The 27,951-nt window shown below is 34.8% G+C and overlaps 2 protein-coding genes across 4 annotated transcripts; both read right to left on the reverse strand.

The window, feature by feature from the left end:
• Window positions 1-15,912: 15,912 nt before the first annotated feature.
• LOC116022352 (serine/threonine-protein kinase D6PK-like) lies at window positions 15,913-19,590 on the reverse strand. Of its 3 annotated transcripts, XM_031263036.1 has the most exons (4): window positions 19,219-19,590; window positions 19,018-19,085; window positions 17,593-18,676; window positions 15,913-17,003 (listed from the first exon to the last, which is right to left on the reverse strand). In XM_031263036.1, exons 3-4 carry the CDS (start codon window positions 18,555-18,557, stop codon window positions 16,118-16,120), a joined length of 1,851 nt encoding a protein of 616 aa, XP_031118896.1. In that variant the 5' UTR covers window positions 18,558-18,676; window positions 19,018-19,085; window positions 19,219-19,590; the 3' UTR covers window positions 15,913-16,117. The 3 variants fall into 3 exon arrangements, with proteins under 3 accessions (XP_031118896.1, XP_031118897.1, XP_031118895.1); XM_031263037.1 differs by lacking the exon at window positions 19,018-19,085; XM_031263035.1 differs by lacking the exon at window positions 19,219-19,590 and having other exon boundaries at window positions 19,018-19,190.
• A 2,189-nt stretch (window positions 19,591-21,779) lies between these two features.
• LOC116021642 (DNA-directed RNA polymerases I and III subunit rpac1) lies at window positions 21,780-26,754 on the reverse strand. Its single transcript, XM_031262095.1, has 8 exons — window positions 26,393-26,754; window positions 26,098-26,283; window positions 24,588-24,717; window positions 24,063-24,346; window positions 23,451-23,546; window positions 23,190-23,283; window positions 22,331-22,447; window positions 21,780-22,127 (listed from the first exon to the last, which is right to left on the reverse strand). The coding sequence occupies exons 1-8, from the start codon at window positions 26,549-26,551 to the stop codon at window positions 22,024-22,026; spliced, it is 1,170 nt and encodes a 389-aa protein (XP_031117955.1). The 5' UTR covers window positions 26,552-26,754; the 3' UTR covers window positions 21,780-22,023.
• Window positions 26,755-27,951: the final 1,197 nt, after the last annotated feature.

The following is a 27,951-nucleotide window of genomic DNA, read 5'->3' on the forward strand; positions in this document are numbered from 1 at the left end:
CTTAGAGGGTGTATTCAATCATGACCGTATTCTCATGAGTTCCGTGAAACCCTTCGTAAATGCACACAAACTAGTACATGTACGAATGCACACATGATAGATTGTGTGATTATTACTATATATATATATAAGAACCCTTCCCATATGAGAACGGATCTAAGTCCTAGAAATCAAGAGATCAATAGCTATTATTAAATGTCAATGCCTTAAATTCATGCCTCTAATTAGCAATCCAAATTTCTCATAATATTAGTAGTTAAGGGGCAAATTTGTCCAAGCAAAATTCTAAACTTTCATCAAAATAGGTAAGTCACAACAAAATAAGCATATTTTTTTACATAACAAAATAACCAAATAAGTTCATTTGATCTATGTATATCATTTTTTTCCCTTTTTTTAATTTATTTATTTCAATATAAACATACGATTAAGGCTATTTTTTTTTAAATGACAAAGACAAATGTCATGTCTAACGAATGTGTGCATATACATACAAATTTGTGTGCATTAATGAATGAGTTTATAATTTGAACGCAAACAAAATCAACACGATTGCACACCTTTAAAACCCCACATATTATGTAAGCGCACACACAATAGCACATGTGTGCACATATGAACCCAAAGACAAAAACAGAAAATGACTTGACATAAATGACGACATGTACACTAACAAATGAACAGTGCACATAAAATATGACCAATCTACTTGGATTAAATATGCACACTAAAATAAGAGCGCACACACAACCTTGTAATGCACATAACACTACAATCCAAGAAAAATAACCACGAAAAATTTAATAAACAAGAATAATATATTTTCTACAATATAATATCATTTACAGGACAAGAGCCTAATATATATATATATATATTATATTCCCTATGCAAATATTTAGCAACAATATTAATTCTTCCACTAATTAAGTTGTACCATCCTAATTTTTCTACTATCTAATTATATATATGAACACAATTAATTCTCCCCAATTAAGCCAAGCACTTTGTGCTCAAATGGCATGTAGTGGCCTCCCTCATATGAAAAGGTCATGAGTTCGAGCCTCAGTGGAGAACACATACTACAATGTAATAAGGTCAGTCGTATTTAAAAAAAAAAAAAAACTCTCCCCAATTAAGCTACACAATCTAATATAGCAATGTTATGTAGTCGCATGTACATTGCCAAGCATCAAGTGAAAGCTTAAATGAATAATTAAAGTCATGAAATGACATTGACATGCCAAATGCTAGACTGTCAAAATGGGGGATTTTTTGCTGGATTTGATGATGACTATCTCCAACTGGCACCATACATGAAAAAAGATCAGAGAAAAAAAAAAAAAAAAACTCACAACTTAACAGTCACATTCATGAATATAATATGTTTGATCCCATTTCCCAACATACGTAAGATATTACGTACCAGCATGAGCTTATGAAGATATATAGAACAGAATGAATGCATGCACTGCACATATAGAACAGCACAAATTCCTCCCTGAATGGAACATCTAGGATAGAATATTGGAATCTTTTTCTTCACTCTTCTTTTCAAAGAAAACCATTTTTTCTCTCTCTCTCTCTTTACTTATTCATTTTGTCTTGAATTTTGAGAGGACAGAAATGCCAAGTACAGAATACCTGTACGTATGGCTTGTTATTAGAATCATACATGATATTTGGTTGAGAGTTTGTTTTCCAAAATAGAATACTTGTAAACTTTTGTTTTAAATATCTTGTGATTGATTCATACAATTTATTGGAAAAAATTAGCTAAAATTGGTATTTAAATGAATCATTTTGAGTAGGTTTTACTTTGATTTGTGGCGGGTCAACAGTTAGCAAACATTAATAATTAAATGAGAATATCTCTTTCCATGAGAATTTGCGGACATGAATGCACACCATCCTTTATATATATATATATATATATATAGTAATAAAATAATGTAAGGGCTAAATTTGTATATTTGCCATACATAAATATTTATAATTGTAAAAATATCATATGTATTTTACTAAAACTGTTAAAAGTTGGTCTCATTAGCTTAATTCTCAAGTGTAAATATTGTATGATTACACGCTCAAAACAATCCAGAGAGGAAGCAGTCTTTTAGGGTGGGCCATAGTAGTATACTAGACAATGCATTCCGGACCATGGTCACAAAACGATGTCGTTTTAATAAGTGGGAGAAACGGTGACCGTAAATCGTAACGGAGCTTCGTAATTGATATTATAGTTATCTCAAAAGATACTGCCTCACATTTGTTTTTATATTATGGAGTGAAATTATAGTTATATCGAAATGTAACTGTAGTTGTGTTGAAATGTAACTGTAGTGTATACGAACTGATATTGAATAACAGTTTCACATTTGTGTTATTATATTATCGAATGAAACTATAGTTATATCGAAATGTAACTGTAGTTGTGTTGAAATGTAACTGCAGTGTATATAAACTGATATTGATGAATAACAGTTTCACATTTTTGGATGTATATCGTCCAATGAAACTGTAGTCCTATCGAAATGATATTTTAGTTGTATTGAAAGGAAATTGCAGTGTATTATAAAAGAAATTGTAGTTGTGTTGAAAAGTAACTGAATAATAGGTTCACATATTTGAGTGTATAATATCGAATGAAACTGTAGTCATATCGAAACGAAATTGCAGTTATGTTGAAATTAACTTTAGTGTATATAAACTGAAAGTGAATGGCGCGGAATGGATGTTGTTTCAACCGTCTATTTTCATTAATCAAAACGACGTCGTTTTGATGCATGATCAGCGTTCACAACAAAATTTGCAGAGAGGAAGAGAGATAAATTAGAATAAGTTGAACTCATAGAACGCAAGAACTGCCTCCTTCATTGGATAACATGGAGGGAAAACTGTATACAGTATGAGATAACAAAACAAAACAAAACAAAACAAAAAAATGCTCATAAAAAGATGGTAAAAAATTTATATGAGACCGCGTCACGGGTATCAATCCGTGAGACGCATCGAATTTTTGATTGATGAGGTAAAAGATCTGACCCATTAATTAAATATCCAATTTGTTTTACGGATTGGGACCCGTGTGATGGTCTCACACAAGTGTTACTCTAAAAATATATATTTAGCTCAGAAATTACTTTTTTTTTTTATTAACTATTTGTTAGGATCAACATATTTTCGCTTTTCTATTTTTTTTTCCAAAAAAGAAACATTAAAGTATGAGGCATTAATTTTTTCTTTCTTTCATAAATTAGTTATGAGTGTGCATAAAAGCAATTCCTTTTTAATCTTTGTTGAAAGAAGTGGGTGGCTATATATCTAGCTAGATGGAGTCTCTCTATTATGTATGTGTTTATAACTTTATATAGGCCGGTGTATTTTTTTTAATGACGAGAGAAATTCGTAGTCACGATGAGAACACAATATTTGTATTGATTGAGTTCACCTGAATACAATGACAAAGATAGGATATATACAAGAAGACTCTCAGGAAGACTAGGATAGATAGTCCTATCATGACTCAGACTCACAGAGTCCTAATACTCCCCCTCAAGCACAGGGTAGACTGGAAACCTGTAGCTTGTCTCTAAGAAAAGAAAATCTAGAACTTGATAAAGCCTTCGTAAAAATGTCTGCCAGTTGATCCTTCGTAGATATAAAATTCACCTAAATATCCCCCTTTGCAACTCTGTCTCTGACAAAATTATAGTCAATCTCCACATGTTTGGTCCTGGCATGAAAAATAGGATTTGCAGACAAGTATGTAGCTCCAAGATTGTCACACCACAACTTTGGAACCGAAAAATCAGCAATGTGAATCTCACGCAGCAGAGATACAACCCAGAGCACTTCATCACATACATCAGCTAATGCCTTATACTCTGCTTCAGTGGAAGACCGAGCAACAGTTCTCTGCTTTCGACAAACCCAAGACACCAGATTTGTGCCAAGAAAATCGCATATCCACTGGTGGATTTCCGATCATCAGGACAGCCAGCCCAATCGGAATCTGAAAAAGCATGAATCTCCCTAGACAGAGATCTCGTGATACGAAGACCAAAGGATAGCGTGCCCTTAACATACCTCAAGACTCTTTTCAATTGTTCCCAATATGACATAGTCGGAGCATGCATGTGTTGACACAGTTGGTTGACTGCAAAGCTCAGATCTGGTTTTGTAACAGTGAGATATTGCAAGGCACCAGCCAGACTCCTGTACTTGGTAGGATCATCAAACAGTTCGGCATTGGTAACAGGAGTTTTCGACATAGAGATAGGAGTAGCTAGCGACTTACAATCAGTCATACCTGCACGCTTCAAGATATCATTCATATATCGCTGTTGAGAAAGGAGAACACCAGTGCTAGTTTTCACCAATTCAATACCAAGGAAAAATCCAGGCTCACCAAGATCTCTTATTTTGAAGGTGGCAGGCAATTTTGATAACAACTCACCTGCTAATTGTGCATCATTCCCAATTACAAGAATATCATCAACATAAACTAGCAGGTAAACACAAGCAGACCCTTGCGAATAATAAAACAGAGAAACATTAGTCTTAGATGCTGTGAACCCGGCAGAAAGTAAAAAACCATGCAATCGGTTAAACCATGCCCTAGGAGCCTGTTTGAGACCATACAAGGAGCGTTTAAGCAAGCATACATGATCAGGAAATTGAGTGTCAACATAACCAGGTGGCTGATGCATGTAAACAGTCTCAACTAAGTTACCATTCAAGAAAGCATTGTGAACATCCAGTTGGCGGACCACCCAACCAAACGAAATAGCCAAACTCAACAGAAGCCACACGGTAGTAGGTTTGACAACTGGACTAAACGTGTCAAAGAAATCTTGAACAGGAACCTGGTTAAACCCCTTTGCCACGAGCCTCGCTTTGTGCCTTTCTATCGAACCATCAACCTTCCGTTTAGTGCGAAAAACCCATTTGCAGCCAATCAGATTCATACCTGGACGAGGTGGAACCAGATCCCATGTGTGATTGTGCAGTAAGGCATTAAACTCCTGATCCATCGCTTCACGCCACTCAGAAAATTTGACTGCCTGAGTATAACAAGTAGGCTTAGGAGGGGAGACCTGAGCAGATAGAGCCACATGCGGGGCCACCGACTACTGCGAGTGGCCATGGAATGAGTACGAGTCGTGGGTCTGGACGACCGGCCTCGCGGGCGCCCTCGTTGCCGAACCGGAGCTGCCGCAACCGTGGTAGTATCTACGGGTATAGGTGCCGCAACCTCAGCAGATGGTGAAGGCTGTAGCACTGATTCTCCCCAAGGCTGTAGCGGAGTAGATGGCACCTGTACAGTAGGCTTACTAGCAAAAGGAAATATAGTTTCATCAAACTGAACATGCCTGCAAATATATACTTTATTAGTTCGTAAGTCCATGCACCTATACCCCCGAAACGACTCAGGATATCCTAAGAACACACAGGGAGGGGACCGATATGACATTTTGTGACGATTGTATGGACGCAGGTGAGGATAACAGAGACAACCAAACACACGAAGAAAGGAATATGACGGAGGAGACCTATGCAATAAAGAATGAGGACTGGAATTATTCAAGACAGCAGAAGGCATTTTATTTATCAAATAAACTGCAGTTTCAAAGGCAAAATCCCAAAATCGAGAAGGAACAGAGGCACGAGCCATAAGAGTGAGATCCGTTTCAACAATATGCCTATGTTTACGCTCAACTTTACCATTCTGTTCATGAGTGTATGCACAGGATTGTCTATGACGAATACCTAGCTTTAGAAAGTGAGAATGTAACTTTTTGTACTCAGCTCCTAAGTCAGATTGGACCGACACAATTTTTCTATTAAACGAACGTTCAACAAGAGCACGAAAGTGATCAAAGATAGCATATAAGTCTGACTTCAATTTCATAGGGAAGAACCATGTATACCAGGAATAATCATCAACAAACAGAACAAAGTAACGATGACCAGAGGAAGAATAAACAAGAGCTGGACCCCAAATATCAGTATAGATTAAATCAAGAACATTCGAACTAGTAGACAGAGTACGCGGCAGCGGAAATCGCGAAGATTTTCCTAACTGACACGCAGAACATAAAGCAGAAGTACAATTATTATTACGACTAGAACTACTACCAGAACAGAAAGGCAAAATACTGCTAAGGACACGCTTATGTGGATGACCCAAACGATCATGCCAGACCGAATAAGAGGCACGAGACGACAGAAAAGCTTGCGGACGGGATCCAGGAACCGGCAAGGTGTAAAGACCTCGCGAACTACTGCCGCGCAGAAGGATCGCTTTGGTGGTGATATCGTTCACAACAAAATAAGAGGGGTGAAACTCAAAAAAGACATGATTATCAGTTGCAAACCTCTGAACAGACAAAAGAGAAGAAGATAGACCGGGCACATGTAAAATATCAGACATCTTAAAAACTCTAGAAGGAGTAGGAACGGTAGCATGGCCAATACGACTAATAATCAAACCCTTACCATCACCAACTCGAAGGGTATCATCTCCATGGTATTCCTCAGAAGCAGACAACGCAGCTATATCAGGGGTGGCATGATGAGTGGCTCCAGTATCAGGCACCCACAAATGAGAATCAGGAGGAACATGTGCAGCATTATCGTTATAAACCATATGAGCCTGAGGTTGCGAGCCAACATACGAGTAACAAGCCAAAGCTGTATGACCAATAATCCCGCAAATCTGACAACGCGGCTGCCACGCACCACCGCCACGGCCTCCCCTTCCTCGAGACCTACCGCCACCACCGGAGGAGCCCCGCTAACCGCCACGAAACTGCCCAGCGGCGTCAGCGGGACGAGACTGCATGCCGAAAGGGCCACCGCGAAGCTGCTGCCCGCCTCGCTGCTGCTGACCGCCGCGACGCCATGGCCAACGCCCGCCACCGCGCTGAGCCACAAACGCCGTCGGACCGGCTGGAACACCACCATAACTCCCACCAGCCATGAACGACTGAGTTCCGAGCAACGACGCCAGCTCCTGGAGAGAAACCTGCTGGCCACAAACAGCTAAGGAAGCAGTGAGAGGAATGAACTCCGGTCGCAAGCCCCGACAAACGTAAAGATTCTGCTCATCCAACGAAACGGGCCGACCGGCGAGAGAAAGATCCTCGACCAACACCTGGGCACGCGCAATGTAATCCGCAATGGACGAATCACCTTGCTGAATTGTTTGAAATTGGCTGAGGAGGTGAAGCGTATGCGCAAGGGTCGAAGATGCTAACGCTTGCTCCAATGACCGCCATAGGGCTTGCGAAGTAGGACATCCAACAGCTAAATGCATAACTTCCGGTGACAAGGAAGATATCAACATGCTCAATACAGCCTGATCTTGTCGAATCCATGTAGTGTGAAGAGGATTGGACTGCACCGGCGGTACGACGAAGGACTCGCCGGCAGCAGGATTCGGCGCAGCAGCGGCGGGTAATGTGGCAGGAGGGCACGGATACGATCCGTCAACAAACCCTAATAATTCGTGACCGCGAAGAAACGGCACGACTTGCGTTCTCCAAAACAGAAAATTATTATTGGTTAACTTGAGACTCACATAATGATGAGCGATGGACATGGAGGCCACCGCCGGAGAGACCGCAGATGTGATCGCGGCATCCGAGACAGTCCGTTCGGAAGAATTAACAGAACCGTCGGCTATCAGGGGAGAACCTGAACAAACTGATACCAGATGAGAACACAATATCTGTATTGATTGAGTTCACCTGAATACAATGACAAAGATAGAATATATACAAGAAGACTCTCAGGAAGACTATGATAGATAGTCCTATCATGACTCAGACTCACAGAGTCCTAATAGTCACTATTTAAAGTGTATAATAGATCAATTCTATTTTTGCATAATAGTTTACAAATTACACAGAAAAAATAAATCATAAATCATATTAAAAAATCTTTATGTAAACGATTTAAAAAATATTAATAATAATCAAAATTATGATCTTTTAATACGATAATTATATCCTATTTATTCCACTATCTTTTTGACATATAGGGCGGTGCATTTGGATTCACAAATGGTGGCATCACGTTTAAATTTTCTCAGCCACTACCGAGCATCACTCCACTATCTATGAGACTATGACTTTTCCCCAAATTCTTCTGAGCTTTTGATCGCTATCGAATCTAAGGTAGGAAAACACAAAGATAAAGATTAGGTCTAAAAGATTTCGTTTATTATTATATATAGCTTTGAACTTTTTACAAAAAAAATTGATGCAAAATTATATATGTATATTATGAATACGTTTTTTGTGAGTTAGTTGTAATGTAATATTTTTTTATGAAAGCATAGAAATATATTACATGTCTCACATAAGGTTTACTTGTGTGTGTGTATAGTCTTGTTTCAGTGCAGCCGCGCTTTAATGTGCGGTCAGGACACACTAATAGTTATGCAAACAATCACCAATATATATTATTTTCATATTCCTATATTATTATTGTTTACTTTTTTAGGGTGAACTTTCCTCCATCAGCACTTGCATGCAGCATCGTCAGTTTACAGAATGAATTTAGAGAATAGGAATCACATTCCATAAAAAATAAAATAATAATTTTATTTAATTGTTTGGCTCAAAGCCACTATTCTGTTAGTTTTAAAAAAAAAAATTGAATCAACATTTAAGAGACATAAATACTTTCCATATTGAGTGTTATATAATAATAGTAATAATAATAATAATAAGCTAATGATCTTGTGGTCCAGTGGCATCAAACCCTTCCTTGTATAGAAGAGGTGGTGGGTTTGAGCCTCAGTGGAGGCAGATACTGCATTGTACTAGAGTTAGTAGTATTAAAAAAATAATTTTATTTTTAGTCCATAAAAAATATGATCAATTTTGTCCAGCCAAGGAATAATGCCTTTATCCGTATTTGAATATATTGGAACCGTTGAACACAATTTTTTTAGTATGGTAATTGTCTCCAAGAAAAGTGGACAAAAATGATCTTTTTAAGATTTAATTTTAATTTCTAACAAATGGCCATTTAGGAAATCCAAAAGGGAAAAGCTGTAAAATATGCGCAAATTATATCGTGGACCGCGGTTCCAAAACGACGTCGTTTTGATTAATGAAAACAGACGGATGAATTCGCGCCACTCACTTTCTTTTCATATATACTGCAGTTACATTTCAACACAACTTCAGTTACATTTCAACACAACTGCAGTTACAATTTGATATAAGTACAGTTTCATTCGATAATATAAAAACACAAAAGTGAAACTGTTATTCAGTATCTATTCATATACACTGCAGTTACATTTCAACACAACTACAATTACATTTTGATATAACTACAGTTTCATTCGATAATATCAAACACAAATGTGAAACTGTTATTCAGTATCTTTTCATATACACTGCAGTTACATTTCAACACAACTACAGTTACATTTTGATATAACTACAGTTTCATTCGATAATATCAAAACAAATGTAAGGCAGTATCTTTTGGAATGAACTGTAGTGTCAATTACGGGGATCCGTCTCCAACTTACTAAAACGACGTCGTTTTGGGACCGCGGTCCACAATATAAGAACTGTAAAATATGCACGATTTCCAACTTTTTAGCGAAAATGAAATTGAATATTTCCACTACAAAGTAAATCAGGTGATTTTAAAATTTCAATTTCTTGAAGATTTTTAATTCTCAATCTCATTCAATTAAATTGCAATTTTGGCACTCATAGAATCTACTACTCCTAAAGGTTACATATTTATATTAAAGAGTTATTAATTCAGGACAACTCAAATATAAACAAACATACATGTTTGTATGTAATTATGTATGCATAATAATAATAATAATAATAATAATAATAATAATGATAATAATAATAATAATAATAATTATTATTATTATTATTATTATTATTATTATGTGTGTGTATATATAATTTACTCCGTATTTAAATATATATTTATTGATAATAAAAATTATAATTAATTAAATATATACATTTATATAATACATTATATTTATTGAATATAAATATTTAATAATGTACAAAGGGTATTCTAGTTAATTGTAATATAAAAGTTATTCCTAAGAGCAGGGAATAACTAATACCAAAGCCCCCCTAAGAATGGCTATTCCCTTTACAGGTATTAGCTCATATTATTTCCATGACAAAATGACAATAACAAACTATAAAATAGGTCTATTTCAAGAAATGTTATTTCATTCCTGACCTATTCCATGAACCAAACATGTCACTACTAGCTTAGCAATTAATTTTTAAGTTTTGACGTCATGATATATAAGGGTATAATTACATTTAAATGGATGGTTATCCTTTAATCAAGATTGGAATCTAATTGCATGAAATTTGTTAAGATTATTTGAATATAATTATTTTGTATGAATTTAAAATTTTGAAGCATTATTTACAATATTTTAATTGAAATACCGAATTACACTTTTATTAAAAATAATAGATATTTTAGCCCTTTTTTCTCAAAACAATAGTTAAGAGTATATTAAATAGATAATTTTTCCGATTGATAAATGTATTCTTGATTCCTCTACTTTAGTAAACTTATTTTACATAGTTTTTTTTTTTACTCTCTTTCTTTCTTTAATTCTTCACTCCTTAAAAAAAATAAAGATTTTATTCTGTCAGTATATCCATTTTTATTAAGCAAAAGATTCATCCAACAATCAATTTCATTTTTAAAAAAAATAATAATATGAAATCATATAATTAATGAGTCATATTCGATTCTATTTTTTTCTAATTAGCAACCTTTGTTAAGTGCCACGCTACCATGCATGAAGAATAACCTTTAGATTATTATAAATAATAATGGTGTGGCGTATCAACACATTACAAAAAAAAAAAACAAAAACAAAAAAAAAAAAAAAAAANAAAAAAAAAAAAAACAAACTTAAGTCTTCTATGTGTGAGCCTGTCTCGCGTGAAATGTGCATGTAATATTTTTTAATTAAAATGTACTTCGTAATATTTTTCTACGCACATTAAAAAGTATTACATATCACACAGTCAGACGGTATTACATGACCTATACAGGAAATTATGCTTATACATGTCACTTTGTGAGTAAATTGTAAGATAAATGTAAGACTAATTAAAAGTTTTATTTTGTTTTTTTTTTTTTAAGAATGTCATTGTTTAAGACTTTAAACTTAAAAGTTGAAACCAATTGCTTAGTTGACCTTTTTTTTGTCAAGTCACGAAGTATTCTGGGTAGGCTCTAACTGTATGAGGCACCTTTAAATCCGTAACATACTCAAATTAATCCTCATTCGCATCAGGTCGGCCCAATTACTTAGTTGATTTAGGAATACAAGTTTACCTCAAACACCAATCTTAGCCCAACTTTTTCGGTGGCGCAAATTTTACTGTGGACCGCAGTCCACAATGGATTGTAGTACATGCATCAAAACGACGTCGTTTTGATTAATGAAAACAAACGGCTGAAGCGGTTCCGTTCTACGCCGTTAGCTTTAAATTTATATACACTGCAATTTCCTTTCAACACAACTATAGTTCCTTTTTAATATAACTATAGTTTCATTCGACATTATACACTCAAATATGTGAAATTGATATTCAGTTTCCTTTCAACACAACTACAATATCATTTTGATATAACTACAGTTTCATTGGACAATATACACTCAAATATGTGAATTGTTATTGAGTTTCATTTTATATATACTGTAGTTTCGTTTCAACACAACTACAATTTCATTTCGATATAACTATAGTTTCATTTGATAATACAAAAACAAATGTGAGACAGTATCTTTTGAGATGAACTGTAGTATCCTTTACGGAGCTTCGTTAAGACTTACGGCAACCGTTTCTTTTACTTAATGAAACGGTGGCGTTTTGTGACAATGGTCCACAACGTATTGTGGACCACGGTCCACCGTATAATGACTTTTTCGGTGGCCAAAAGTAAATTAAATTTGGAAGAGCTAGCTACTTGCTTAAAGTAAGGATTCTCAATAATTTTTATTACTTATAATTTTCAGGTAATTTTTTTTCTCTGATAATGACTTGTTGGCTTGCATTCTCTTCGGGCTTTGATGGGCACGGATTGAGCTCAACTTACTATATAACTTGGGACTAATTATATTCTGATGTGCACGAAATCTGCAGATTGATTTGTTCTATTTATATTACTTTGTCATTTTTTCATATCCAAAAGTTTCGTTTGTCTCTGTTTTTTTTTTTTTTTTGAGTACTACTGACTCTGTTACAATGTAGTATCTGTTCATAGCTACTTTCTCAACCTATTAAAGCACAAAGAGTCAACTGAGACACCGGGTGCCACTAGACTACAAGGTCTTTGGCCGTTTGTCTCTACTATTGATTACTTCATTAGCTTTATTTTTTTGTCCTTCTATTAGGAAGGGGTTGTCGATGTTGGAGACGTGACTTTTCGTAAAATCAGATAGTTCGAAATTTAGCCTTTCTTAATCCACCATAAAAAGGGAAAGGCCTTATAGGTTAGATCCTTAGGCTGGCTCTTTTCGTTTCGTATAAGATTAGTGTGCAATTAGGTTCTTTTTGTTTTGTATAAGCTTAATGTGCAATTAGGTTTTAATGTTTTGTATTGACCAAGTAATAAAGTGATGTTGTGCCTGAAAATGAACAATCAGTTCTAATGTTTTTGTCTTAATTATACACAGTGGCAGAGCCACAATGGGGGCAGTGGGGACACCTGCCCCCACTCCCCCACCACATGTAATGTATATATATTAGCTATACTAACACTTAAACATAGGCTAAGATGGTAAGACCTTAATATTAAATGAAAATGGCCAAAGTTCAAACCCTGCAGCATTTTTAATTTTTTTTAATATTAATAGTGTGAGTTTTAATTGGATTTTTTATTTGTCACATTGTGACTTCTTCTCTCTCTCTCTTTTTTTTTAATATTAATAGTGAGGTGAATGATTTATAATGTGATTTTCATTCAAACTATTTTATCAAATTAATTATGTCTTATATTTTGTTTTAAATATTTTTTTATCTTGATGTATTTTGATTTTTCATCATTAGTTAACAATATTTATGACTCGGTATCTAAGTTTTTTATTTTTCGCCCCCACTGAAGAAAATTTCTGGCTCCGCCACTGATTATACATGTGGTAATCACTTTATTCTTAAATGGACTGCAAAAAAAAAAAAAAAAAAAAAAAGTGTATTGTGGGTTGTATTGGGCAAGTTTGTTTAAAGATACATATTTGTGTTGTAAAATTTGTGAAAATATTAAAAGACTGGTTCATTATCTCATAGAAATGAAACGCCTCAAATTCTCATTTTAATTGTGAAAATATTTGATGTGTGGGCATTGATTTCACATGACCTTTTAATCATCTTGTGGTTTTCATTATATTCTTTTAATTGTTGATTGTGTTTCAAAATGGGTGGAAGCAAAAGCCATCAAAACTTATTATTATTCTTCAATAGTTATAGGTTTTATGAAATGTTACATTTTAATGGATTTGAGTTCCTCGTGCTATTATAAGTGATCAAAGGAGTCATTTTTGCAATACGTAGAAATCATTTTGAGGAACATTATCAAAATTTATTACGAAACCTTTAACTCAAAGAGTTATGCTTAGGGGTGTAAACAAATCAAATAATTTTGATTCGATTCGTTTTCGAATACAAATCCGAATTCGAATACACATTTTGATTCGAATGATATTCAAATCCAAATACAAATCAGGATAGATTCGATTCGAATATTCGAATATATATATATATATATATATATATATATATATATATATAAAACCCTAAGCTAAAATAAAAGTGAGAGCAACCGCTTCAGTGCTTCATCCTTCAGTCTTCCCAATAATCGAATTTTTTGTTATATTTTATCTTAATTTATTGAAAAATTTAGAAAAAAAAAATTAAGATAGTCATTTCGAATTCGAATATTCGAGTCGAATCGAATATATTCGAATTCGAATATTCGAGTCGAATCGAATATATTCGAATAAATTGATCGAATCAAATACGAATCGGAATTTAGGATTCGAACACTAAACGAATTCGAATTCGAATACTCATCAAAATAATCGAATTCGAATCGAATACTGAAGTATTTGACTCAATTCGATTCGTTTACACCGCTAGTTATGCTACATTGTGATACTGATTTCACCTTCTAGTATTCACTTCTTTATATTATTAATTCAGCCAATGAACAAAAGAATGTTATTGTTACGTCAAGAAGTAAATATTATAATGTTAAAATAAAAATTGAGTACTAAAATCTAGTCTGACCTATATATAGTGACTCAAACAGTTAAACATAAGACTTTTCGTTTGAAATGGTAACAATGATGCCATCAGACTACAAGAACTTGACATTATAATGTACAATTAAAAAAGGAAAATAACATTGCTCTAACTAAAAAATCATTTTGGCATTTTTGTAAAATTCAGTTAGGTGAAAGATAAAAAGAAATAGGCTAATAAAAAATAATAGAAAAAGAAAAGGTGAAACTTTTGAGTTTGTAGGAGGTAAAAGATGTAAAGTAAGGTTGAGAAAACGGGATGTCTTGAACAATCCTAACTGTAAGAGTAACATTTAAGTTCGTACATTTTCAGAGCAATGAAAGAAAAATTTTGGAATACATTATGCTTTCTTTCCTTTTTCTTTTTTTAATTTTTGTTCTTCCTTTGTCTCTATTATTGCTCCCATTTTCATACCCAATCTTTAGCTTCTTTTTTCTCTACCTCTCTTTATCGTGTTTTCTTTTCACACTTCTCTTCGTTTCACTTCTCACTTTTTATATCCCTTTTTTTTTTTTTAAGGGGAAATGATACTTTGTCTCCCTATATGTGCTTATAGCACTCTTCCCCCTGTATTATTAAAGTGGCAATTTTTCCCCTTGAAATGTTAAATTGACATTGTTACCCTTAAAAATAATTATTTCATTTATTTTTCTTCTCCAACAAATTATTACTTATGGGTATGGATGATCACAATTCGGTTCGAACCTAACCAAACACTGTAGCAATCATACCGAAATAGTATGGACGGTTCTGGTTACGATTCATAACCGAAAAAATAAAATTAAATAATTGTTGAACCGTGAACCGGAACTTAACCACAATCATATATAGTAAAAATGATCAAACACTTATTTTGATAAATCGGTACGGTTCGGTTCCAATTTCGATTTTGAATCGCCAATCAAAACTTATTTATTTATTTATTTTTNTAATTTTATTTCTAATTTAAAAATAGTCTAAATTCAACAATTATTTTATTTTATTTTTTGGTTCTGAATCGTAACCGTAACCGTCTATACTATTTAAGTTCAATTGCTACAGTGTTCGATTAAGTTCGTATCGAACTGTGATCTTCCATACATATTAGTAATAATTGGTTGGAGAATAAAAATAAATGAAATGGTTATTTTAAGGGCAAAAATGTCAATTTAATATTACAATGGAGAAAACTATCACTTTTAAAATAACTGAGGGGGAAAAACTGCCACTATAATAACACAGAGGGAAAAAGTGCTATAAGCACGTAACATAGGGGAAAAAGTACCATTTTTCCTTTTTTTTATTATTATTTTATACTTCGATTTATATCCAAGCTTTGACTTTAACTTCCCCTTTTTTCAGACTTTAGTTTCTTTTTTATTTTTTTCTTTTAACCTTTTCCTTTCAAAGAAAAAGAACAAATAAAACAAATAAATAAAAGGAAAGCTAATTTATGTCATCCAAAAAAGAGAACAATGAATGAAAGAGACACAGAAAAATAAATATCTTTAAAAAAAAAAAAAAAAAAAAAAANAAAAAAAAAAAAAAAAAAAAAAACTAAGATAATTAACTACCAACATTACAGACATATTCTGCCTAAACACACTGTTCAAACATTGCTTGCATTTCTGACCAATAAATAGAGAATATTTGCAGTACAACAAAATTGAACCGTTCACACAAGTAGCATCAAACACAGATAATTAACTACCAACATTACAGACATACACTTCTAACCTTGTACGTTCATTTCGTTTCGTTGTGCCAACTGCCAAACCGAAATGTCGGTCCGCTTAGAAGAAATCGAATTCGAGATAGTTGTCTGGATTCTGATGGTAGGGGAGAGCTCCACCAGCAGCTTTCTTGGTTGTTGTTGATGGCGGTGGCGGGGCTTGAATCCTCTCAAAGTCGACCGGCCTAGGGACCTCGGGAGGGCTTGCACACCGGATTAATGCCCAGTTTACCCCTTCGAAGAATGGATGCTGCTTAATCTCGGTAGCTCCCCGTTTGTATGCAAGACGATGCTGTGGCTCTTTCACGAGTAGGCCTCGTATCAGATCTCTAGCGGAAAAGCTGACAACCGGGGATTCTGGGAAGCGTAGAGGCTGCCCAACGACGTTGAAAAGGGTAGACCGGTTATCTGATCCCTTGAAAGGTGTCTTACCGAATAACAACTCGTACAGAAAGATCCCGAAAGTCCACCAGTCCACAGCACTACCGTGCCCTTCACCTTTGATAATTTCGGGCGCCAGGTACTCGTGGGTCCCCACGAATGACATGGAACGAGCTCCGGTTGGCTCGGCAATGAGCTCGGGTAAGGGGCTGACTTGGTTACCAACTTCATTCTTGGGCTTGGGCTTCCTCTCTTTCTTCGACTTGCCAGAGAAAAAGCGGGGCCCAAAACACGTCGTGGGGACCGCACAGGACGGCTGGATGCAGGAGGGCTCAATGCAGGCAGGTTGGACACAGTAAACAGAATTTTTCCTGAGGGGCTCTGTCTCGAGAGATGACGACTTGACAACTGTTGGACTGACAGCACAGCGAAGGGAGAGGTCAAAGTCGGAGAGCATAATGTGTCCATCGTCCCTGACAAGGACGTTTTCGGGCTTGAGGTCTCGGTAGACAATACCAAGCATGTGGAGATATTCTAGAGCAAGAAGGACCTCTGCAACGTAGAACCTACAATTTATGATAATAAAATGAAATCATTATTTCAGAAGCCACAAAACCACACTCCGTTCCATGAAGATGCATAATCGAATGTGTTGCAGCTCTATACCAAAAAGTGTGGATCCAGTTCATTAAGCAAGAATAAGGAAGAATCTACGATAAGAGTTAATTATGTCAAAAATGGGCAAGAATTAAATATGAAGTAGACACCACCCGTGAAATGTTTAGGGCAACTTATTGATGAGTTGTTCACATTTGAGAGCTATTTAGAAGTCTTATTTATTTAGGAAATCAATGACTATCATATATCTTGTTGCAGTTCCATATAGAACCTGCAAAATTCCAAAATCCGACTTACTTCTCAAGTTCACAAATGAATAAAATAAGTTTCAAAAAACTCCGAATCTGTGAGCTATAACCATTACTAATTGTTAAGCCTTGTTGGGAATTTGGGACAAATACTTCTAGACTTCTACTCAGATTAACCATTTTTGCTTAAAACGTTGCTTATATAAGGCATGCTTGAAGCAGTAATTCTAAATAATATAAAATAATAACTAAATACAAATAGATGAAGAAAGAAGGGAAAGAGTCATACTTCACTGCTTGTTCAGAAAAATGCTTTCCCGGTTGCCTCTGCCGAAGTGTGTGCAAGTCTCCTCCTGGACAAAACTCCATCACAAGACACGAAAACCTTTCCGTCTCGAAATGGGTATATAAACTCGGAAGAAATGGATGGTCCAGAGATTGCAGTATCTCTCTTTCTGTTTGAGCACGGAGCAATTTCTTTCGGTTTGCCAGCGATGCTTTATCCATAACTTTCATGGCAAAATAACACTTGGTGCCACACAACTCCGAGAGATGTACACTCCCAATATCGCCACTGCCCAACTTCTTTATCAATCGGAAATGCCTCAATTCCATGGCTCCATCTCTAGCTCGGACAGCTTGGATGGCTTCCCACCTCGAGTCATTTGCTTTGTGAGGCTTATTAATGCTGCTGCTCAAGCTACTACACGAGCTTTCATCACTTACGTCAGTGCTTGTGCTGCCCCGGTAGATGCTACTCTTCCCACTCTCCATAAAATCAGCTTGGTCACTAATTTTGGCACTTCCACTCGTTTTAGCAATGCTGCTGGTGCCATCGCTAACTTTGGTCAAGGCTAAGCTGTCTTTGACCGAAACATTCCCCGTATCTTCCTTTTCCTGATCATCTCCTCCTTCAAGTGTGCCTATTAATTCATCGCGAGTAGAACTTAAACCCGAAGGTGGATGCTTTAAAACACCCAAAGACAAGCTTGAATCCAATCTTTCGACAAGTAAATTGGCAGATCCATTCTGCTGGGAGCTGTGTGACTTCTTGTTGACTGTTGTATCTGTTCTAAGCTGCTTAGACACTTCTCGAGCATCCCCCGGGAACTCTTTGGAAGTTAAATCCTCAACGTTGCAACTCTTTGAGATTTGTGAAGGCGAAGACCTGTTAGAATTCCTCTCTGATGTCTGATTTCCAGTTGTCCTGTTTAGCCTCTCCAGGGAACCCTTGACACCAGATTTCAATGCCATTGAAACGAAAATCGGTACCTAAATTTCACCTGGCTGGCCAAGCACATATTCAGCTGCCAAATTCAATTCATGAACCCTTCTCCTATCATCACTTGCAACTTATTCAAGAATGGAAACCTCTATCACCACAAAAATAAGAAAAATCAGCAACATAATCCATCCCCTATGCCAAAATTATAATTTATTACATGATTGCCTCAATGCAACAACTTAATACCCAATTTTAAGAACCCTAAACCAGCATTTAAAATTAGAGAAGGATGAGAAAGCAAATACAGGGCAAGAATAAGGATTTAATAAAAGCAAAGGCACAAATAATCAGACAGAAATAAAAAATACAAATAAAAACTTCAACCCATAAGGACTAAATGACATCTAATCTTATAAAACATTAGTTCCAGAGGCAGATCAGTATCATCAACAACAGAAAACCAGAAATCACATGGACTAAAAGACCTACCTTGAAAAAACCTCAATCTGTAATTGAGAGAGCCTTGAATCTTCAGATACAAAAATATCTACAATTGACTGAGATAAGAAAATGCAGCTTTTGTAAAACTCACAGAGAGTCATCAAACACTAGAAAGCAGGAGATAAGAGCAAAGAGAAACAGATAATGAAGAAAGAGATGCAAAAGGGTAGATCTTGGGCAAAGACCCACCTCTTTCTAGGGCAGCCCTACCAAGAGAGGCCCACAAAGACCCAGATGCTAAAAAACAAAGTAAAGGTGTATAGCGAAAGAAACCCAGCAGGCAAACCAGTGGACCACCCCCCTTTCAAAAGCGCAAGAGAAAAGCAGCCTAAAAGATGGTACTTTGAAGTCACAAATATCAGAACTTTACGGGTTTTCGCTTCGCTTTAGCAATGGAGGGGAAATGCTTTAACAATGGAGGAGAAAATTAAAGGAGAAGAATTCCTGTAGAGAGAGAGATAAAGGCAGAGTGGGGGACCTGCTGAGAAATGTGTGGAGGGAGAGAGAGTGAGAGTGAGAGAGCAGGAAAAAGAAGGTTTTGATTGCTGCTGCTGCTTTGAACCAAAAAAGAAAAGAAAGAAATGTGCCAAAACCGAGGAGTTGAGGGAAGAATTCTCAATTCTACCAAACTTATATTCCTTGCGAGCGAGCAAAATCTCTGATCAAGATCCTTGAAATAGTCACGTTTTTATAAATATTCTACTTTTTCTCATAAGTATTACCTGATGAGCCCAATGACATGTGATTTAGTGGCACTCGGTTGCACATCATGTAGAAAGGGCGAGTTCGAGCCTCAGGGGAGATGCTGTTGTCTCCCATTGTACGTTGGCAAGGTAAGGACCGAGCGTATCCGAGCAGGACTTGTCTAATACAGTCTGTCTCTCGACCCAGACACCCCACCTCAATACACGCTATACAACATGCTAAGATTAGATTAAACTTAGGATATGGTCTCGATCGTATCTGATCAAGAAGATAGTCAAATCGGTCGAGAATAAGACCCTTATCATCCGCAACGAATTCCCGAACGACTTGCGTAATTACATCACATCAAGTTATTCACATCGTCAAGACATTTGACACGGCCACCACGCCCGCCAAACCCATAGCATCAAGGTGGAGGGCATGCCACAACCTCAGTAGTATGTGTCCCCTCCACCGTCTATGAAAAAGCACATTAATTATTAAGATAGGAGATTTTTTCTTTTTCTCATTACAGACGATCCAGAATACACCTCATTTATTTACATATACGAATATCATTAAAAGGTTATGCTTGTACTCGAACATATCTAATAATATACTTCCCCGCCATAGTACTCAGAATTTGTGCTATCAATTAGTTATATGAATGATTGAACACATCACTTTTTTTAATACAACATTTTTAGGTATTATATTGTATTATTGTAGCATTTTCCTTCAACTTTAATTAAATGATGTAAATTAGGACAAATGGTGCATTGAACCATGTTCTATATTACAATTTAAACCATTAATAAATATGTATTTTTAATATATTGAAAGTTATTTTTTTAATTTATTTCAAAGTAATATATTTAAAAATTACTTTTAGTAAGCTAAAAATATATTTTTAATTTGTGTGTATATATTATATATTTTATTAATATTTTGAATTTATTTATTAAGATGAAAATATGTTGTAGATATTGTTAGGGGATTTTCAAATGAAAGTTGTAACTCTTTATTTAAATTCTTAACAAATGATTATAACTCTTCATATTTAATTTTGAATTTGAAGTTTGAATGAATAATTGTATCATTTCATAAATTGATGCATAATTTTGAATTTAATGGGCTCTATGATTCTTAGTATTATTGCTGTGATCTTTATATTCAAAACTAATTACTCCATTAATTAGTTGTATAATTGGAAAATGGCATGCACTGTCATTATTTCTCAATACAAAGTCAAGTACGGAGGATTATAAAGTCATTAGCACTTCATATCAAATTACCATCTTGATGGTTTTACTCAATTGAGTCATCTGTTAAGATAGCTTAGTAATTTAAGCACAAAAAGTCGTATAGAACTATTTAAATATATATATATATATATAGTGATGATTAAATTGGTATTAACTCAATTGTTATTCTCCTTTTACCTTAAAAAACAAAACAAAAATGCATGTTTGTCAATTGTCAAATATATAAGTTTTTAACTAGATGTGAATAGGTAAGTTAAATAAAAAATAAAAAGTTCATAATCAATTCCAAGTTGTTTACAGATTACTAGTTTAAATAAATCAAAAAATATTTTACATTCTATAATCTTAATCAAATATGTAAAATGTAAATTACTTTATTTTGTTCTCTTCATAATCTGTTTACATTTTTATTATGATCATTACTGAACTTGAAAGAGAATTATTTAATCCACAATCTCAAATCTCAGTAAATCAAACTTACTAAGAAACAAATGTGTTTACCAAATGATTTTTTTCTATAAAAGAAAACAGTTGGAAAATTAGAGAAAAAATAAAACCAAAGAAAAAAGAAAGATGATTATGAAGTTCCTAATTGAAAAGTAGAAATCACTGAATAAAAAATGAAGAATTAAAGAACAGAAAACAAAATAATTAATGTAATATAGCTCATTTACAAACAGGAAAATTTCTCCACTTTCCTAAAAAATTGGAGAATAAAAAAGAGAAAACATATTTACTAGATAGTTTTCCATTTTGAAAACTGAAAACAATTTTTTAATTTTCTAGAAAACTGGCAAACTCTTTTAATTTTTCAGTTTCTCACTCTTTTCAAATTGGCAACCAAAATTTGATTAATTCAGAATTTAAGTTACATGAAAAGTACTATTAAAAAAATAACTATCGAATGCTGTTTAGGTAATTATAGATGGAAGGGCAACACTACATAGGAAATGGTATGATGACATCCCAGTTACAGTTTCTACTCTAAGCATTCATTTATGAAGAGACTTCTTCCTCCCGAACAGATCGAGATAGCTCATTATGATCAAGAGAGCTCCGTTATCACACGCTCACATTTATCTTCCAAAATCTTTACAGCTTCAGTGAACAGAACCTCGGGGGGTAAAGCTCCAGTCGATTCAATAGTAACTAGAAAAATTTTCAGGAGTAACATATATTAGTTGGCCATTCAAGTACTTATGAGTAAATAATATGAGTGGCCACTAATCATCAGATATTTTTTTCTTTTTTTTTTTTTCGTGTTTTAGTTATCAGCTGGCTAGTTATGACTTTGAGCAAAAGTGCTCCAAAAGTTGTGTGAACAGAATACATAGGCACATGGAAATACTTACAGATGAAATGATCTTTTACGCGTTGTAGAGCCACGTTCTTCTCCCAGCCTTCTTCCCTAATGCACTCCCTACAAAGGGTACATGCCCTCGGTCTTGCTACAGTTGCCCTCTTTTTACCTGTATGACAGACTCGAAAACATGTTATGCTCTCATTAATAGATGTTGGTCAGTCCTAAATGAAGATAGATGTTGTAATTATCCATCATCTATTTATATGAAAACCAATGTTGTAGAATGCGCTAAGCGCTAGTCGGGGGTAATATTAAAAGGAATAAGAGTCAAATAAAGCCATCAAACTGCACACAATAATACAATTAGGCCACTGAACTTAAAAAAGCTACACTTGAGTCCCTAAACTAACCCAATTCATGCAATTCATCCAATTTGTAGGTTTCTAACAGGTTACCACAAATTTATTTTATTTTTTTTAAAATAATTATTTAAAATTAAAATTTTTAATTTAAAAAAATTAAATTATATATATATATATATATATATATATATATAAACCAGCTTTGTCTGATCATCTCCATGGCCGGAGAAAGCTGTTTTTTTTTTAAAAAAAAATTTAAATAATTATTTTTTAAAAATTATTTTAAATTTGGGGTGGCAAAACCTGCAAATTAGACGAATTGCATTAAATGGGTTAGTGTAGGGACTCGATTGTAGTTTTTTTTAGGTTCAATGACCTGATTGCATTATAATAATAATCTGCTCAAAACGACGTTGTTTTGAGCTAAGTTGGCCAACTAGCAACCGCCTGCACCCCTTTCCGCCTCGGCCTAGGGGCACCTAGCGCCTAGGAGGCCGCGTAGGCCGATTTTTACAACACTGATGAAAACAAATGCTTCTCTTTTACCTTTGCCAATATCTTCAATGTCAAATACTTTAACAGGGCATTTTTCCACAAGTTGTTCTGCTTCATCACCTTCAATTTCTCTCAATAATACAACCTGCAGGTAGGATAAATTTTCTTAAAGTCGAACACAACCCAGGTATTGAATAAATAAGAAAACATAAACTAACACCAAAATAAATCCCACATTAACCCACAAATGAGGAAAGAATACTACAGAAAAAGTGCGAAGGGAAATCAAAAGAAGGAAGCAGTTCTCATCACCTCAGGAAGCATCCTGTACCAAGCAGTGGCCACCGGTGACCACTTTGCATGTGTCTTACCAATCCCTTTAACAGCATGTGCTTCTAGTTCTATCTCCTACAAAATGAAGTGACTTTTAAGTTTTATGATAAGCAAAACAAACACTTAAATGCAGAGAAAACATGGAAGTACATTGCATTAAGCAAGACAAAATCAAATTAAAGATAACAGAAAGGCACCAATAACTGAAAATAAGAGTATACAATGTGTAATTTATAAAGCTAAACGTATAAGGTATTTATTTTTTTAACAGACAACTGCATAGAGAAACATGGCAAATTATTCCATAGACCAGGGTCTACAATGCACCCTGGTCCAAAAATAACCTTCAGATTCTGTATCTATAGATGACACATTCTGTATCTGCAGTTGACAGTTTCTGTATTTGTAATTATCATATTATGTGTCAGCAATTATCAAGTTATTTATTTATAAATACAGAAACGGTTAACTGTAGGTACAGAATGTGTTAACTGAAGGGACAAAATTGTGTATCAGGGTTCACAATGCAATATGAACCCTGGTCCATGGTATAACAATTGAGAGAAACATGCCAGAGATGAAAGTGGCAACCTGCCCAGCCCCAAGTCTAGCTATCGTAATGTCGGGGTACTTGGGGGCAATAGGATTGTTGGAAAATTCTGGTAGAGAATCTTGACTACAGCTGAATGAAGTATAAGTTTTTGGCTTTGACGCTGAACTAGACGCTGAATTTTCTGTGGCCAGCACAAACTCGCTGCCGTTAGGTAACCATTTCAGCTCGCTTGACTTCACAGAAATTCTCTCCTTTTTAGCTTTCTCACAGCGAGCATGTAGACTGAAAACAATTGTGTTCTTTTCATTGGGTACATCATTTTCTGCAAAGATAAAAGAAATTATTCATCACCATACTGCCCTAAAATGCAATCGTCAAATAGCATATATCATATACATATATACTGTAAAGGCAATGTATGCTTGGAGAATATGAAACAAAAAGTGATCCACGGGGATGATTAGAAGAAAACAATGGCCATGCAATCTATTAACCATACTTGGCGCAAGATAAAATAAACAGGTGTCTGTGGAAGTCATATAAAGTAAAGATCAGAAAGAGACCTGACATATATTCAAACAGTCTGGGATCAACTTTAAGTGGGATGAGACCAAGTCTATGGGCAAGAACCTCATCTTGGATGATAGATGTGTTGTTTGCAATTAGAACTTTCTCAATTGCCATAGTTGGAAGCTGCATTCAAATCATACACAAGTACCAAATGTTAATATCTAAAAACCACATCAACAGGTAGCAGAAGCAATGTGAACAAAAAAAACAATAGATGCAAGAATGTCTAATGAGTTTTTGTAAAGTTATCTGAAGTTTTTATGAACATTAGACAATAAAAAAGAGAAATTTGTTTTTTTAAAGGAACTTACACTTCTCAAACTCATGCACAAAGCTGACATCACCAATCAACCTTAATTGAGTACAGGTATGAGGTACTAAACTCTAGCAACTTATTAGCTGCTAGCTTCTTTTTTATTTTTTTATTTTTTTTGATACTGTAACTTTTTTGGTTGATAAGCAAAACAGGGTGCAGTGGTGCACCAACGTGGTGCCTGGAAAGCTTTACAAACAAGTCATACATGCATAGAGCATTAAAACTCCCTGGAAGTCTTCTATAATATAACCCTAGGATCTCCTTTACCCCAAAAAAAGAAGAAGAAGAGCCTCAAGCATGCATATATCAATCTACACTCAGAAGTAACAACTTCATAAAAATATTTTGTTTCTTTCTTTCCAGATGGCACATGAAACAAAAAGGAATGACAGAACCATTTCCTATGTCCTCTAACTTTCTTTAATTTGCAGTTGCTTCAAGAAAAGTTAAGCTCTAGCTCTAACATGCTAATTCTTCTAATCACACACTGAAAATTCCATTTTCATACACACACACACCCTTCCACTTTCAAAGGATGTTTACAAGAGAACAAATGTTCTTGGTTGAAAACAATTGATATATAAGAAAGCATTTGCTTTGGAAACTTCTCTTAGTACTTTTGTTAATGGAGGTCCTAGGAAATAGGAATCCTTAGATCTTTGCTGTTTCAGCAGAGCCAATTAGCTAAGGCGAACTCCTTGATGTTGATAAAGCAGAGCAATTAAATATACATAGTTTTATTCCCAACATATTTACCAACTCTACCGTTACTAGCTATCTTATTCATACTTCAATTCTTTTTCTCGGACGCCCATATATACATAAGTTTCACAAGCAAGCTTTTAAATTTCATTTCTAAATTCAAACCCCCAAGTGTCATCCTAAAACTATGCAGTGGCAGAACCTATGGAAATAAACATAACTTCAGAATAGCTGAAAAAATTTTATTTCACCCATAATTTCTTGCCTTCACCAAAACCTTAATACTAGAAAGCAACGATTTCAATCAACAATAAAAATGTCCACTGTAGGCACCAATAAGAGTTATGTTGTTTTTTAAACACAAATCAACAGTAATGTAATAGCAAAATGGCATACCAAGCCAGTTGATAGATATAGTGCATTAGAAAAAAAATCCAATTTTTAATATATAAATAGTTGAACACGGATAAGTTTTCAGTGCCCACCTCTGCAATGAGGATTCTGCGGAATGCATTGGCAACTGCAGCATCAATTCCAATCATGTCAAACTCAATGTCATCTTCATTAAGCTTCATAACTTCGACTCTAAAGTTTTTTCTGAACTGTTCCGATCGCAAGCTGTTATCAACACCCATTGATGCAAAGGCGCCAGAGTATTTGATTTTGTCTGTCTTCAATTACCGAAACAAAAATAATTTTAAAAAAATTATACATAACCTCCAAGTAAATACAAAAGGCTTGTCTTTAAAAAAAAAGCTAGCAAAACGAAGGTTCACATACATTAGTGGGAGCTATGTAAGTGCAGAGAACACGAGTTCGCAGGTTCTCGATATGAGATGGTAGCTGCCCCTGTGGCACGTCCGGCAAATCCCATACTGGAACTTTCTCAACCGTCATTGGCTCGGTCTCCGACTCCGAATCGGTAGAAGTGGAGGACATGTCGTCGGATTCCCTAGCTCTGTGTTAGGTTTCAGGGTCGGATTCCCGTTTCGGGGTTTTGATTAATATTGGAGATTTTAGTATCTCTGTATTAGGGTTTCAGGGTTTAAGGATTTTGGTTTTAACTGGAGATAGAGATTGGAGATTTTGGTAGCTCTGTATTAGGGTTTCAGGGTTTTGATTTTAACAACTATAAAAAGAAATATATTGGAGATTTTGGCGGAAAGAAAAGTCTTTACGCTAACAAAAATCAGAGTCACTTCTCAAGACTCTTGTGCTGTATTCAACAAAAAAAAAAAGTATTTTTTTAATATATAAAAATATACTGGTATGATGTGTATAGTGTATGAATGATAAATATAGAGGAGAGTGTAGCAAAGTCATAATTCAAATAGTCAATTCATTAATAATGTTATAAAAAAGAAGAAAATATGTGTGTATGTTATGAAACAAGTGCGTATGTCCAAAAAGATTAACTTTGTTCAAACACGTGACCTCTTGATAAGACAAAGTTATGTTATCCTCTGATCAACCAACTAGGATAACTTTGATACGTGGACACTTCATGCAAAACATATAGTTAGCTCTGATACGTGGACACTTAATGCAAAACATATAGTTGTTTATTCCAGATCCTGAGACTATAAATATCCCTTCCCTCCTTGTAATGTTCATTCACCATCAATACTCAGAAACAATACAAGCAAGCAATTCCTTCTCTGAAATACTACTGTGTAGTTCTTACTCTTATTATTAATACTAGTATTTACCCCCGTGCGTTGCACGGAATGAATTTGTTATAATATTTTAAGAAATATTTGAATCGATATACAATTATATAAATTATAACATCGAATATGAGTATGAATAAGTATATAAATGCAATTATAGTATGAGTCTTCCTTGCATGCAACAAATATCACAAAAATTCAGTGTTCTAAAATAAGTGTATAAATGCAATAGGTAGATACTTTACATTATTGCATCATATTCATTAATTTAATTACTTTTCGAATAGTTATTGCATGATCTTGAGGAACACTTATGCTTTGATATTCAGTAAGTATAACTATATTAGAGAAAAATTTATATGGGAGGAATGGGATAATCAGTTGAGTAATTGTTGGTTGACCGTAGAGCGTTGTGTTGGAGGAAGAAGATGATATATAGTGAAGATGATATTGCCCTTCACTATATATCATCTTCTTCTTTCAACACGTTGATATTCTCTGGACAAATAACTGTTGGAAAAAAATTAGCATAAAATGACATTTTACTGGCAATATTGTGGTACAAATATATGTGTGGTCCACTTTCGATTTGGATCGGGTCAAAGTGGATTCGTGTTCTTCGTAGTTAGACGAAAAGATTGATATATTGTACGCTCAAAACTGATAATG

This window comes from Ipomoea triloba, chromosome 6 (genome assembly GCF_003576645.1).
Source record: "Ipomoea triloba cultivar NCNSP0323 chromosome 6, ASM357664v1".
In the NCBI taxonomy this organism is placed as follows: Eukaryota; Viridiplantae; Streptophyta; class Magnoliopsida; order Solanales; family Convolvulaceae; genus Ipomoea; species Ipomoea triloba.